Source organism: Micropterus salmoides, unplaced genomic scaffold (genome assembly GCF_014851395.1).
Source record: "Micropterus salmoides isolate LMB-PRFRI ecotype aquatic unplaced genomic scaffold, ASM1485139v1 Ms_hic_scaffold_16, whole genome shotgun sequence".
NCBI classification, from domain to species: domain Eukaryota; kingdom Metazoa; phylum Chordata; class Actinopteri; order Centrarchiformes; family Centrarchidae; genus Micropterus; species Micropterus salmoides.
The window spans coordinates 20,605,943-20,621,857 of NW_024040707.1; the positions used below are offsets into that span (position 1 = coordinate 20,605,943).

The 15,915-nt window shown below is 41.3% G+C and overlaps 2 protein-coding genes across 7 annotated transcripts in view; both read left to right on the plus strand.

The window, feature by feature from the left end:
• The window catches only part of ube4b (ubiquitination factor E4B, UFD2 homolog (S. cerevisiae)), a 20,351-nt gene extending 19,221 nt beyond the window's left edge, over positions 1 to 1,130 (plus strand). For all 4 annotated transcript variants that reach the window (XM_038722818.1, XM_038722820.1, XM_038722816.1 and 1 more), the window contains one exon: positions 1 to 1,130. This exon is cut by the window's left edge and continues 9 nt beyond it. In XM_038722818.1, the coding sequence (XP_038578746.1) occupies positions 1 to 56 (56 nt within the window). In that variant the 3' untranslated portion in view covers positions 57 to 1,130.
• Positions 1,131 to 2,243: 1,113 nt separating this feature from the next.
• Positions 2,244 to 15,915, plus strand: part of kif1b (kinesin family member 1B) — a 38,954-nt gene continuing 25,282 nt past the window's right edge. The window contains exons 1-2 of one of the 3 annotated variants that reach the window (XM_038722821.1): positions 2,244 to 2,533; positions 3,746 to 3,898. In XM_038722821.1, coding sequence (XP_038578749.1) covers positions 3,793 to 3,898 — 106 coding nt within the window. In that variant the 5' untranslated portion in view covers positions 2,244 to 2,533; positions 3,746 to 3,792. The remainder of the gene's footprint in view (positions 2,534 to 3,745; positions 3,899 to 15,915) is intronic. The other 2 variants (XM_038722822.1, XM_038722823.1) reach the window with 2 other exon arrangements.

Here is a 15,915-nt window from a genome sequence, read left to right on the forward strand (position 1 = left end):
TGAAGGAGAGGATCCATGCCTGGATGAGAGAGAAACAGGGCGGGCGACTTTTCTAAGGACGGCATGTCACCAATGTCTGGCCTGCTAACCATCATTAAGGGATCTGTCCAAATTGCCCGAATTCAGCGCCACTACCAATGACAAGAAAAAACATTTGGAATGGAGAAAATAAGGAGACCTGATTTGATTTTTATTTGCATTTACCCCTTTTGTCTCAAACCATTATCATGGTTCTGAAAACAAAATATAATAAAGTTAAGACTTTTAAGTTTTTTCTCATGAGTTTGTGTGTATATATCAAAAATATATACATATATTTAACGAGAGTTAGTTAATGCATTATTATGCTGCGAGAATACGTTTTCCTCCAGAAACAGGTTTACCAGCGAGGTGCATAGTCACTTCATTGATCATTTTGCTTTACGGTTCTCATATTGTTTTGTAATACTCTGTATGTTGGCTTCATTAAAGACTTATGGTTTGATGGAGAGGGAAGGGCAATACGTTTGGGAGTGTGGGTGGGTTCTGATAAAATTACTAGCCCTGAGTGTTCTTTATCGAGACTGTGACAATGATGAACTTGAGTCCATATAATGTATGCTGGTGTCCCAGAGCTAACAGATGCACAGTTTATGCTTGTAGATGAAGTTCACTGGGAACCTGGAATATCCATTAAGGATGTAGCTTAACGTAAACTAATCCTAAATGTCAGCTTCCTTTGAGTACACTAGGATGATGAGCCGTGGTTTACCAAAATACAGTATGTTCAGTTGTTCCTCTTTAGTCACATTTTCCCCGCTGACTTCGATAGACTTCGACTTCACTTCTTGTGTGTGCATGGCCTCAAGTCCAGAACCTCCTAAGCGCCTCATGGACAAATAACCCTCTTTTAGGCGAAGTGGAAGGAACAAGAGAGAATGTAGCATGACCACCAGAAACACCATAGGAGCACACCATTAAAAGTGTGCTCTTCAGAACCACTGACATCTCACCTCAAGATATTCTCTTTCAAAATGGCACTGTACCTAACTTGACCTTGCTGACCTTAACTGTACAGGAAACTATTTCCTTTAACCACACCTGTTTTGGAAGCTAGGATTTTGAACTGAAATAAATGATGATGCACATTATTTTACAACTCGTCACCGTTATTTCCTCAGATTGATGCCTTAACCGTTTTGTTTTAGCCTTTTTGGCCCAAGTTTAGTTTTTTGACCTCATGAAAGGTTAGTTATCACACACACCTTCAAAATGTCCTAAATGTATTTCTTTAATAGGCTTTATGATATCCCACTGACAAACAAACAAACAATAAATACCGAAATTATCACTAAACTGCCAAAAATTCTAAAAATGACTAAATATAACTTGAAGGATAAACCTGCAAATCAAGGATTCACATAAGCCATCATTTCACCTTTCTGTTCAAAATTGTGATGGTTACTGATATACTTTTGTGTGTGTGCAACTCAAAGTCTGTTTTTGTTATGTGGTTTCCCAAATGCATAAGCTTAGTCATTCTTTTAATGTAATTGTTCTGAACTAATGGATTAAACTTGGCAACTGTCCTAATTTTATTGGCAATGTTTGGTGTAAAATTAGTAAACTGGAGCAGTTTATCCTGAGAAATCACAATGACCCCTTAGTCAGTGTTGAAGCAGCGTGCCTTGTTGCACACCATTAAAAACCAAACTGCAAAAAAACTATATGTAACATTACCTAAATGGAAGTGAACTGTGTCCAGCACAGAAAACTGAGCAGTGACTTGGAGGTGTGGTTTCTATTAATACTAATGTAAAGTATGCTAAAGTATTTTTGCACAATATGAAGGTAGAATGGGCCTTCATATATGGCAGATATGTGGACATATGCATTATTTAAAATTTACATTAGGATTGTAGACATTGTAAAATATGTGATAGGTACCGGTTGTTTGTTTGTTTATTTATTTATTTATTTTGGAGGGGCGAGGGGGGCACTGAGATGTAACACACTTCATTTCTCGCTAGACGGCGCTCTTTGCGGTGACCCTGGGTGTTGCGGTGACAGCGGTGCGGAGAGCGGTGGGTAGAAATCCTGCAGTGTGGCGTCACGGTTAAAGGAAAAAAAAAGGAGACCCCGCCTACTTCTGATTGCGAGGATCACCATTGGCTCCCCATCACATTAGTCACCCATATCTCTCCGTTCATTGGCTTATCGGGCTGTCAGTCAGCGTGGCCGAGAGGGAGTTGACGTAATCTCTTCGGTAAATCAAGGCGATCTATCAATTCTTCTTTTCGCTTGTGTGCAGATAGACGTCCGCCTTTTATCTTTACTGGATAATAAACTGGCCGAAGAGTCACCGGTTGCAATCCCAGCTCCATTCGGCGGAGTATACCGCTATAATGGGTGTTTATCACGAAAGTGGACTTAAAAACAGTTTTCGTGCTCGCGGATTTAGATAAAAAACAACACGTCTTGACGCCCGCTAGCTAACATTAGTCCTCGCCACTATCGTGTGGTTTTGGTGTTGCCTTGGTGAGAGTCTTCAAACGTGAGTAAAAAACGTTGAAATAATGTCTTTATTTATATTGTTAATGTTTGTAGTGCACCGGGGTTGGTATTACACATTAATTCCAGGCAGTTAGGACGCTGGTGAGCAGATGAATTAACTAACGTTAAGTCACAGTGAGAGTGTCTGGCGGTGTCTTCGGACAGGTAACTTAATTAGCTTTAACATTTTTATATTTCTATTTAATTTTGCAAAGTATATCATATAACTAGTTTACGAGCACAGTATTTGTGTATGGTTGGATTGTTATGTCTGTCAGACAGAGACCGGAGGTTGGTTAGTTCCGTCTCGTGCCTTACACTGAAGTCACAGCAGTTTCGTGGTTTAACGCTAGTTTGCAATACAAGAAAAAATATATATTTAACAGCTAAGTTACCATTTCAAACATTGCACCCATTCTGATTTAATGTTAATTCCCATAACCTCCTCATGCAGGATACATCAGGAACAATGCGTCGAGTCTGTGCTGCTAAAATAAGCATGCAACTGCTCCCTGCTCTGTTCCACAGCTCACAGCAGCGGGGGATTAGCCTACTTCCTAACATCGGCGAATTAAATAAAAGAAAAAAGAAAATTTAAGCTCTTTGTCTGCACAGAATGATCACTGTTGGATGTAACAGACAGTCCCTGCTCACTGTCCCACTGTAGCACACACCAAATAGAGTAGATAGAATTTCATGGGCGTATGCTTTAGCAAGTATGGCTGACTGCAAGGACATAGAAAAACACGAGATACTTGGGTTATGTAGTCACCGGTAGCGGGATGTATAGCTTTCAATTGACTGAAAACACATTGGAAAGTTGTGTTTATGATATAAAAAATACATGCATTGTTAATGCAGCCCCATTATTACGCCCAATATTCTTAATTTGTACTCGTCAAAAGCTTATTTCACATACACTGTGGATTTATAAAATAAATGCATCATCTTGTATCCCTTATTTGACAGTAAAGCGCCTGCTGTTTACAAAATATTAAAGCCTTCAGTGGTTTTGGTCGCCATATTTGTTGTATGCTGTTATGACTTGAAATTGAGAGGGGGTGTTTGATTTACATTTTTCTGCACTATTGCTTTCTGGCAGTTCATCTTTTTTTAAACGGGGAAACTAACACACCTCTTGGTTCATTTATTTAACACTTTTTTTTTTTTACAAAGAAGATGCAAACATTTCTTTTTCTTGTGTTTCCTTTAGGAGACAGATACAAGGTATATTACTAGAGACACTTCAAAGCCACAAACATGTCTGGGGCGTCTGTCAAAGTCGCCGTTCGGGTTCGGCCCTTCAACTCCCGGGAGATGAGCAAGGAATCAAAATGTATCATTCAGATGCAAGGCAACACTACAAGTAAGTAGCTCACTGGCATGCACATAAGGACGCACACAAAACCAAACCCTATGTCCTGAATGTATGCACGCCTGTCTGCTTAGGGTATACCACACATTCTCCCGCATGGTCTTCCATCTGGGGTCTTGAGAATAGTAGAATGAGCAAATTGAATAGTGGACGGTTGGGGACAAACAGCCTGAAAGAGAATAAAAGGCTTACAGAGTGAAATTCCTCCTCCTCTGAAGGGGCCTGCGTGCCTTAGGAGTCTCTGTGTGTGAAATGCTGAGTTGGGTCATACTGGGAGACCCAGGGGTCGCTGCACAGCCTGGCCTGCTAATGCCCCCAATTCACCCAGGCTTTATCACACGGCTGGTGTTTGAGAATGGATGTGCGAGTTACTTTGTAGTTTATGATTGTGTTATCTTTGAGTGTACACATACAGTTTGTAAAGAACTTACAGAGACGTATAAAGTGTTAATGGCCAGAAGTTCATTCAGTCATTCACAAGATGTACTGATTTTCTATTTTGCTGTAAATTGTGTGTGTGGGGTCAAAGTTACGAAGGCCTACTGACTTTAAATAAACATGAGATTAAATTCTCATCTGTTGCAGTGTCAGCAGAGTTGTCATACGGGATCAGTGATTTAAGATGGGTGTTTATAGATGCACTTAGTACGCTTCCCAAAGCTTGTATGGAGGCTCCGTTGCATCATGCTTTAGTCATTCTTGGGTTTGTGCAGGAGGTGTGAAAAATAGGTCTGTATTAATGTATTTGCATAAGTGTTGATAATGTAATAATTTAATAATTATGCACATTCAGTAGCTTTCCACGAACATATTCCATGCTTCACTGCTGTGACTGTGGAATCTTTGAGACTATATGAAAGGATAGACAATAGCAGAGCAAGAGGAGAAGGCCTGAATGTGATTTGTAGTCTTGTGATTCAACCTGCTTACTTGTGACTGTGAGTCATCAGGTACTGCGAAGTACTTGCTGCCTCCTTGCTCATGGCCGAGCTGTATGTCCCATCTCAGCTGGCAGATGAACACAGTCTCTCTGACACTAGCATGGAAACGTTTAATGACCCAGTAACAAGACAGCATGTGATGGCAGAAACCTGCTCTTCCTGAAAGCTCTCTTGTGTGCCTCAAGTTTGGTCTGTCAGTCTTACCGGGCTCATTAGACTAAGCCTTTTATGAATCTTCCATAAGATCAAGTTTCCCTACCAGTTACGGCTCACTTGCCATTTATCTCTCACACTCTACCAAAGAGAAGCTTTGTGTCAAATCCCCAGTTCTTCTACTCCATATCCTTGGGTTTTCATGATGCCAATGTCACTCAGAGGTGCTGAAGGGTGACTCGTGGTTTGTAGCAGAACTGCAGTGGAATATGCAGTGTTTTTTGGGGGGTTAGTGACTGAGTGTGTGAGCGAGGGAGAGGAGGAGGAGGCTGCAGTACTGCCTACTCTACCTCCTATCACATGGGCAGATTGCAGAGCAGAAAGGGAGGCTGGCAGGCGGCCATACTCTCCCTTCATCAGGACTTCATTGCAGATGGTATGCTGAGAATGCCGTCTTATTAGGATGCTGAGAGGGTGAACTGTACCTAGCGGCTCAAACATGCACAGGTTCATACATGCAGTTGAGAGTATTTGACGTGCAGCGCGAAAATCTGACCTTTCTGTAGTCGTGGTTCACTGGATTTCCTCACACTCTCTGTCTATCACTCTGTCCGGCAAACTCAGTCAACTTGTATTTTTAGTTGAAACAATTTAAAAGTTGTTTGTTGGATAATAGTATGTAATTATACAATTAGCCCTTATTTGACACAGTAACATGGTTGGTTTTCATGACTACCATTGGGTGTAATTTCCTAATTCTGTTAAAAAATTAAAAATAAAAACGGATGGACAAAGGCAGTGTATCTGGGACTCATCAACTGTTGGGTATCAAATACTCACCAGTAGGCTTGAAAGGTGGCTATAAATGTATGTAGTTTATTGAGTTTCATTCAGATGTATATCTGTAACTAACAATGGATTCCCATTTTGACAATTCTTCACAGCAGAAACAACATAATCCACTTTTTTTCTATTTCTGTGTTAAGGCAGTACTTAGTATGTATGTCATACATTTGCCAAAATACAGTTCAGTACCATTTTGCTTCAATCAGAATCAACACATTGCTAGCTAGCCTAACAGTGTTTGGGATAGCTGTGTGTTTCTATCATTCTATGGTGTCTTTGGTGATGGCTAACATTTAAATGGGACTGAGAGCTGCCTCACAGAAACGGGATGTTTTATGGAGTTGCTTGGTCAGCTTGTAGGTGCTTGGCTGATGTGTGGACAAGGCCTTGACACTCCCCTTATTGTTGTTTCTCACCCAAGGGCATTTGCGTCAGTCCCTGTGTGTCAACGACACAGAGAAAGAGAGCTCGGGGGCAAGGGCAGGATACGCTGTCTCCCTGTCTCTCTCTTTCGCTATGCATGGAAGGTTGTCAAGGATGGGGTGCAGGCAGAGGGGGCAGCAAATTGATTCTCCAGTGTGCAGGAAATGTGTCCAAGGCCTCTGCAGGCAGGCTGGAAGCAAGTAAAGGCCTCTTTCAGTTGAAGCTCTTGAACATACCAGAGCTAATGTAATTATGAAGGGGAGACGCCTTGGGCTGTTGTATTGGTTAGTGTTGATGCTCCAAATGTTGAATAACGCCAGGACACCCAAAGCCTGCCTTCATTAGGGCCCTGATGTGTTCTCCGTCTTGTTATGTAACCCATGTTCCCCCTCAGCCAGTTAGCAGCCACTCATGTATGGCCATAGATGGTCGGTAGATCTTGCGCAGCGCACAAAGAGAAGCATATCTGATATGTTAGAGCATTATATTGACTTTTGTGGAACAAACTTGCGTTCAGATGGATTATTTCCCATATGATGAGTCTCTTCCATTATGGGAGCTGCCCATTGTTTCGGAAAACCTAGTCAAAAGATACCAGCCTAGCCTATAGCCATGTTTTCAAGAACCAGAAGGATGTCACACAGTATCATCCCCTAAACTAATAGTAAACAAATTGACATATTCAAAGAACAAACAGAAGGCCACCATATCAATTAAACCTTCACCTTTCTGATACAATTTAGCTGAGTGTCCTCTCAAACCGAGCTAAGTGGATAGTGACCTTACAAAAACCCTACAGGGAGGAATCAGCTCAGCTCTAGTGTCAGTTACACAAAAGAGGAGACTATCACCACTGCACAAATGACAATTAACTCATCTCATACAAATGAATCGTTGTCACTGAGGAGAGAGATAGTAGGACAAGTGGGGAGAAAGATGGGGAGCCGTTGGTTTGGAGGAGGGATGGTCATCCTGCTGCTGAACCCTGTGCAGACTAGGGATGAAACGATTACCGGTTTAATGGTAAAATTCCCGACTGTTATTATTACCGTACACATTTTAATTACCATGATAACCGGGTACGGTTAACTGCGTTATTATTATGTCACTGCAAACATGGTCCAGCGTCTCTCTAGAAGCAGGGGCGCATGCGCAGAATGCAACGTCGGTTTGTTTGGGTCAATGACAACACGGCGGAAGACAACGCTGCGGAGATTTTTCAGTCACTCTGAAGTCTGGTCGTATTTTAGTTTTTATGAGAGTGCTGAGGGAAACATGATGAAATGACCATATAGTGAATGCAGGTTGAGCTGCTGTGTGTGTCATGTGTCGGCAGAGTATATTCGTTCACTGCCCATGATAACACGTAACGCTGTTTAGTCAACCAACCAGCATATCTAGAAACACTACAGACTCCCCCGCGACCCTGTACACAAGATAAGCAGTTGACGATGGATGGATGGCTACTCCTCTGTATTTATGTCAGTTTTTGGGCTCATTACAGTTACTATCACTGTCTTCTAAAGACTTATTTGTTTTCATGTAATTTTCCACGGGATCATTTTATTACCTATAAAATATAAAATGATTTTCATATGTTTACAAAAGGTATTTGCTATTATTTTATTTTTTATACAAACAAAATGTCAATTTTTAGTTTTCAATATAAAACTTGTTGAAATGGTTTCAGTGTGTGTATCAGAACATCTTTAATGTTTTTTGGCACATTTTTACAATACGGTGATAATACTGATAATTTTGGTCACTATAATGGTGATATGAAATTTTCGTACTGTTTCATCCCTAGTGCAGACAGGGCCGATTGACCTGATTAGGACCAGTAATCCGCAGGCTTGCTTCAGGTCGCCACGCCCTGCTGCCGTAATCTGTGTGACCCTTGTAGGCGTAAACATACCTTCATACACACACACACACACACACACACACACACACACACACACGACTGAGGATGTTACATTCCTCATCACCTCATGCTGAGGTTGTTTTGGAGCGACACACATTCGCCCACATGCACTACTTACAGAGCAGACTCACACATTCCAGTGTGTCCTCCTAATGAGGAGGGAGGACAGGCAGATGTCTGTGTCTGTTATTCGCTCGTGCCGTGTCATGGACTTTGAGGCCAGAGGGCCAAATTTATGTCGTGCAGCTCAACCAGTTTTCAGTGCACATATCCGTAACAGCTGTAAAACAGAAAGTGACTTGCACTGTCTTTTGCTGTTTTTTTTTTTTTTACACAAAATGATTTCATCTTTAACCTCGCTGATATTGAGTTTTATGAAATGTTTTTGTAATAACAACCAAGAAGAGACGATAATCTTATGAGTCAGAGTGTGCGAATCTCATTCACCTATCGCTGTCATATCTTCTGTGGTCGTCTTCGGTGCTGGGTAGTCAAGGCAACAGCAACTGTTTTTTTTCTTCTGCTGCAAAAACACGTTGAATGAATGAATAAAAGCTTCTCACTTCTTCTTTATACCTTCCTTTTTTCATTACATCATGTGCTCTAGTTTACTTTGGCTCGTGAAGTTCTGCCTTGCATTTCTGCCCCGATACCCCCTTAAGGTTGACGATGTGTGATGACTAAATCCTGTTATCAGAGTTTCTCAGTTATTAAAATCTCTTAAAATGAGACATGCATTGTTTGGGTGAAATTCTGTTCATGCAGTCAGTTCTTCAGCAATATGTTTAGGCTTTAAACTCAAATGGCATTATTACTTTTTATATTAAACTAAAATGATCACAGAGCCATGTTGGCCTTTCCCATTGGCACTGAATTCCATTTCATTAATCATTGTTTTGAAATAAGAAACCACAACATGGCATTGCATGTGAAGGGGTGGGCTGAATGTTGGAATTAACTTGATGAGGTCAGAAAGGGGAACGTGATAAATGCCCTCTCCCACTAAATTGTAGGCCACTTGTGGTTTTCATGCCACAACTTGTGTTGACTCTTCACTAACTACTCAAATTTTTCGTGTGTGTGTGTGCCCATATTTTAACTTTGCTTTGGACCTGTGTTGATTTACTTGCAATAACCCATATCGCTTACTTGTCAAACTGTAAAAGCTTTTCTTCGCATGTTGTAAACATCAAATTTTAATTATCTTAAATCATGGCCTTAAAGTCGATAAACACAGAACACCTTTTTGCAAAAATCGAAACATGAAAGCTAGTGGAAAACACAATAGTTGACACAGTGATGATGTCCCACTGAATTTGTTGGCATTTTTCCCGTTAACATCATGGGGCATAAGGATCTGCTTTGCGATTTGCAGTAACGAAAAGCAGTATGAATCTCGTGATCTCTTGAGATTTGGTTTGTCACATTATATGCGTATGGAGAATAAAGTGGCCTCCTGTCAGATCTGTGCCCTAACTCTTTCTTTGTAAATAATCTCACATAGCATACTTGTTACACTGATGGATGTGCAGCAGTACTCACCTCATATCAATGACATCTTTCCATAAATCAGCTTTGCTCGCCACCTTTTGCAGCTCACTCTTCATTCCAGCCTGTGATGGAACCGAGTGGAAACTGTGGGAGCCTTTTGCAGAAAATGTGGGATATTAGAGGAGAGGATAGGATCGGCGCTGACTTGAGAGGGGGGGAAGGGAGATGTAAACGCAGCCACAGCAGCAGAGACAGTGAAAGTCGTGCACGAGCACTACTCACGTGTAGGACAGTGTGAGGCAGCATCACATACAGTCGCCCAGCTTGGGATGATGGGAGTTTCAGTCATGTTGTTAGAGGCTAAGAAATGTCTCTCATGCAGCTTAGCTGAAGCTAAAGAAAAGGCAAAGCTATTACATTTGCATCAATCGATCGATGTGCCAGAAATGCATAATCCATTACTAAATTAAATATGATGTTCTGGTGATATTTTTGCAGCATATAACCCTTCAGAAAAACAACAAGATATTGATTCTCTAGGGAGGTGTTCTCAGAGTCTTCGATTTGGCTGCTGGCCTCCAGACAACACAAATCTATTAATGTCAGTAATACTACCAGAGATAAAAGGCCCACCTCCTGCCCGGCCTCACATAACAAGGTGGAACAAAACAATGCTGAATTAGTCTGGTGAAATGCAGTTCAACCAAATCCTAAAATGTGTCCCAGTTTTACAGCGCCGCCCAATCAGTCAAAGGGTTAGATATTGTCTCCATAACAAAAGGGTCACTAGCAGATTTTTGTGCATAGAGCAGGGGGAATTAGGAATATGTGTGTGCCCGTGCATCATTTTGGTGTATGTGGACCTGATGATAAAAAGTGGGAAGATAAAGCATGTAGTTGGGCCAGAAAAGATGATAGCACAAATTTAAAAGTTATCAAAACAGATCAAAAGTTGTAGTTTAAAGATATACGCTTGCACCAGGCACATGTACGGCAACTCTATAATGCCTGATTTTCTGTCAGAGAAGGATCCAATGCAGCCAGTCAGTTGAATCTTGACTTGCTAACTGAGGTCATACTTTTTTGACTATGATAATCAGATTGTGCTCACAGCAGTGCACTTCCATCACCATTCAATCCCTGACTTTGTTATACAATCCTCTTACCTACTCCTTGGTTCATTGCTTGAGTTTGTGTGAAATAGCCGGACTTTCCCACATTCAAGAGAGCGAATGTGGTTTTTTTTTCCCTTCTAGGTTTGTGCTCTGAACGACACAGCTCTTTTTCCAGACTGTATTGTTTTGTTTCCTCCCACAGTCTGAGGGCTGTATTCAGAGGCAAACTGGAGAGCTTTGCAGTCCGGGCACGGGTAGCTTGCTGGTGGCCATGATGCTCACTTTGTATTATTCATGAGTAAGAAGTCAGTGGGTTTGCAGTGTATTATTTTTGAAACCTTAATTAATTAGAGAGCTGAACCTTCATCTGGTTGGCTACTGGAATGCCGCTGTTTGGATACTTTGCAGCTAATTCAGCAGTGTACACACACAGATGCATGCAGTTTCATGCGTCATTTCCGAAGACGCTAGAGAAAGATGTTAGTCATCTGACATTAGCTTGAGGCATCGGCCAGTGCTTATCCTTTATGTCTAGCAAACAAGTGGTGCAGCTTCTTTTTATCTTTCTAAGATAGGCCTTGGGGGAAAAAAAAAAAGATGTGAGATCCATGTGCCAGAGTTGTGTTCATGATGTCATGATGCTTATATAAAGCCAGAACGCATTTAAAGCGAGACTTTGGTCTCTGAGTGGAGGCTAGTTGAGGAAATCCAGGTCACTGTTCTGTAAAATGGGTGCCTGTTGTGTGCAGTGATTGTAAGGGGCTCCCTTGTCTGCACAGCCTGGTGTACACTGTTGTTCCCACTCGACCATTCGGCCTGGATCATATGTTGATCTGTATGTTGTTTTAGACAATTTTGGATTTAAGATTGAACACAAATTTGCTGACTGGTTTGACTGAACAGATTAACAATGTCATGCAAATCCCTTTCTCATCATTGCTTTCCCTTCTCTATGAAGTTAATGACTGACACTTTAGCTAGCAATGACTAATATTTGGAAAGCTTTCTAGGACGAGGCACTAATTTTAAAGCCATAGTCTGTTGGAGTTGGAATCAGCATCTCTCTTGTGGCTCAGACATTTTATTACTGTTCCTACTGTAGGCTGATTTGTTTTATGGTATATTATTGATGTGAATTAATTATTTCTGTTATCCATAATGTTTGTAACCTAAGTTGAACTGAAGAGAAATTGTTCCACATTGTGAAAACCAAAATATTTAGGCATTTCCAAGATGTAATCCTTTTCAGTTTTTTGTTTCTTACTGCAGCACGTGCTCACCCACTTCCCTAAAGTTCATTATGAAAAGGTTGACACAGGCAAGTTTGAATCATGAACACATTAAGTGCTATTTTTAAACTGGAATGTACCAGACTGGTAAAGCTGTGGAGGTATTACTATAGCTTCCATGTACAGGATGTGTTTGGAAAGACCTCTGACCTTTTGAGGCAGCACCTGCAAAGAGGAAAGTATCCTCACTGGACCCGATCCATGAGAGGCATTGCCTCTTTGAGACAGCTGAAAACCCTGACTAAGGATCCTGTATCATTTTGTTAATGTTAACATTGAGGCGCAAACAACAAATATGTTCATTGGAGAAGTTGGGGGAGGTGTTCAGACTTTGGTTAGACACACACACGGCATTAGACTTGAGCAAAATTGGCATTTAATTTGGATATTTATTGTTTTGTATTAGCTCTGATTTTATGCCGGTTCTGTGTGCCTTGTGCCTCTGTGGTTTAACCTCCCATGCCATCACCTGAGAGGCTGCCTGATATCCCTCTCTCGTTGTCGCAGTTCTGTGTTTGTTTAGCCTCTGAATGGAGTCCTGCTGGCTTAGCATGTTTTCTCTGTCTGGTGGCTTCTAGAAGCCTCTATTTAGTCTCTGTTATCCTGGACTCAGTAAATCTGTGTGAGCTGCTAATATCAAAAGGCACTCGTAGCCCTATCTAGCTATCTGTGTCTGTGGGCTGGGAGCAATGTATGGTTTGGCAACGAGTTCGGCGGAAAGGTTGGGCGGCTGAAATCTGTCCATTCCTTCCTGTCACTGACAGTCTGTCGGCATGCGAAGCGCTAGCTGCCATCTGCTGCTATATAAATAGATAGTAGACAGAGCTGGAACAGCTGGCACATGGGTCCAGGACTGCACCCTTTCCCACTGCTTTCTAGCTAGACAGGCAACCCCACCTAAAGCTGTTTTTAATGTATTACTTGTATTTATTGTTTTTATTATTATTTACTTTTTGGCATGGAGAAATGGTGAAAAGTAAAAAACACTTAATAGAAACATTCTGAACAAACCTTAGACTCGTGGTTATGAGATAAAGCTCTTAATTTAATGTAATCATTTCAGCTTTCTAATGATTTTTGAATTCTTAAATGTCATGTTAACAAGAAACCCAATTTTGTTATTTGGAGGTATGGCATGAGAGAAATCCTGTTACCAAATATACGTGCATAATAAGCATAAACTGCATGCTCACCCCCAGTATTGTGTCTTTTCCCTGCACCATCACTCTAAATGGTGGGGAGAGAAAAGGTATGGTAGTTGGTAGGACTAAATCTGATTGAACGGCTGCATAAAAAAGTGGGATTTTTTAATTCAGTGCATGTCCACATACTAAACCAGATTTCTTCACATATCCTGGTTTCATACATGTCCTAGTTGTGTTTTTTTTTTTTTTTTTTATTACAACAATAGTAAAATGAACACTTACCACATTTTACATTTAGCTGACTTCATATAACGAAGCTAACGAAGACACTGAAAGTTTCTTTTTTTCTAAATGTGGCGATCACTTTTTCTAAAAAGAAGAGGGGGGTTAAGGCAGTGTGAAAAGGGTCATTGTGATAGAGGGGACTGGGCACATAAAGCCTTGTCATAACAGATTACCTAATGTGTTTTGCAGGCTCTGTTGTCAATTGCAATAGCCTGCATTCAGTGCATTGTTCTGGTGTCTTCCTGTGCTTTTTTTCCCCCTCCTCTCTCCCAGTAGGAAGAGAAAAATGACGTGATCAGCCTCCTGAGTAGAAACGGAGGATGTGTTAGGAAGAAATCAGTGCCTACCTTTACATTTACACACATTTCTCTGATGTAGTGGCTCATCTAATGATATTACAGTGCATATGCATATCATTAATAAAAGTTTGTTGTAGTTTGTATTGAGTTGATGGCTGGGATGTGGATTCTGGTGTGAAGGGTCACGTCTCCTGGCTAGACAGACTCATCTGCCTGCCAAAAAAACCCTGGAACTCAACAGAGGAGTATTGAATTGCTGCATGGATATTTTTTTAATTAAAGGGCCACAAGGCATCTGCCTGGCCTGACGTAAAAGTGCACTGTGTCCAAAGGGGTAATCAAGATACCACATGTTCGTTTCTGTTTTGGAGATGTTGTATGCCCTGTGTTGTGGCTGCGAGAAGCTCAGCTGTTTGTCAAATGTGCACAGCAGTGCTCAGACACTACTTTTAGCCCTCAGCTTTGAGCTGCATCCAGTGACAACTCTGTCACCTGTGCTGTACCCTGGTAACCCAGCCATCACACACTCTCTTCCAAACACAGTGATACAACATGCAGAGCATTTCTGCAGCCACCACAGAATGTTCCCCATCCAGTCTTTATGCTCCCTATTGATTAATTTCAACAGCTGCTTTGCTTTACCACTCATGCACAAACTGTGACACAGCTGTGCATTTGTAATGTTGTATGGAGATGCACAGCATTAGAGCATCAGTGGTATTGATTTCTCTCTGGCCTTTTTCATAGGACAGGGCACAATGAAGGTTAGGCCAATATTTAAGTCCTACATGCGTGCATGCTTTTTTTTTTTTCTCGTACAACACCACACACTTTTTTGGTAAATGAAATACCTGATTGGGGTGCAACAGATCACAAAACTCACCGTTCAGATCATTCTGGGATTTTGAATTTAGCCGCCTCTCTCCTTCTGTAGTCACCACCTGTAGTGTTGCTCAATGTCCCGCCCACATTTGAGTGGTTACACTTCACAAGTATTAGCCTTCAACACTTGAGAGACTAGAGCTGCTCACTGCTTCAGATGTGTGTCAAAGGGAAGGCAGCAGATATTACTGAAGTTGCAATGAACATCACAGTCTTTTGTCCCAGTTACACCGCTGAAAATGCCCTAAATCACTCAAAGGAGGCAAAAGTGACATCTTTTAAATCAGTCGCTCGCCCTTAACCCAGTCATTGAGCTTCAGAGTTAAACATAGCATGCATCTGTTTGTTCTAACTTTTCACTGCAACTCTGCAACGTGATTTACAAATGTATTGCAAGTAAAAGTAATAGCAGAAGCAAAACAGTTTCTCACACTGTGGTGGTTAAACTTTCATCAGTCTGCAGTTCACATGCCGATCCATGAGGGTACCCGAACAGATCAACTATCCATTACACCACTAAAATACCTGTGATATAACCTCTCATGAGTAACTGTGATCAGTACCTGTGATCCTTTTTCTATACAACAGGAACCACATGGTAAAATATGCCACTGGCCCTGGCGACCCATTAGAGGTTTTATTAATTGTTTAACTGAAAAAATATACTGATAAAACAACACTGAAAATAATCAGTTGTAGCCCTAATCTAAGTGTTAGTCAATTTTAGAGTGGCAGAACTAGATGAACTACATTCAGAGCTATTTTTTTCTCTCTTCACCTACAGCTGTGGTTTCCTCTGCCATTGTTGCTGGAGTTGTCTGTGTGTGACTATGGAACCAGAGGGGTCTGTGAGCGTGACTGGCTGGCCGGCTCACTAGCTACCCCCGCTGGTTGATTCACTAGATCCCCCCCCCCCTTCAGTTGACTCGCTAGATTCCCCCGCCGGCACTTGTGGAGCTTCTCAACTTTGATAATGTTTGAGCACATTTTTGATCCATCATCAATTTTTGTAAAACTGTCAATATTTGAAATCTACATAGTTGATTTCTCGCCTCAAAATGTCTCAGAAGTGGATTGTGGAAGTGAAAGTGAAGATTTTCTCTGACCAGTCAGTAGTCTGCATTTTTTTCAGGTCACCTTTTGGTATCGCTTCAGCTCACTTGGAATCTCGACATAGGTGATACGAATAAAAAAAACAAGTAGCATGTACCAGGT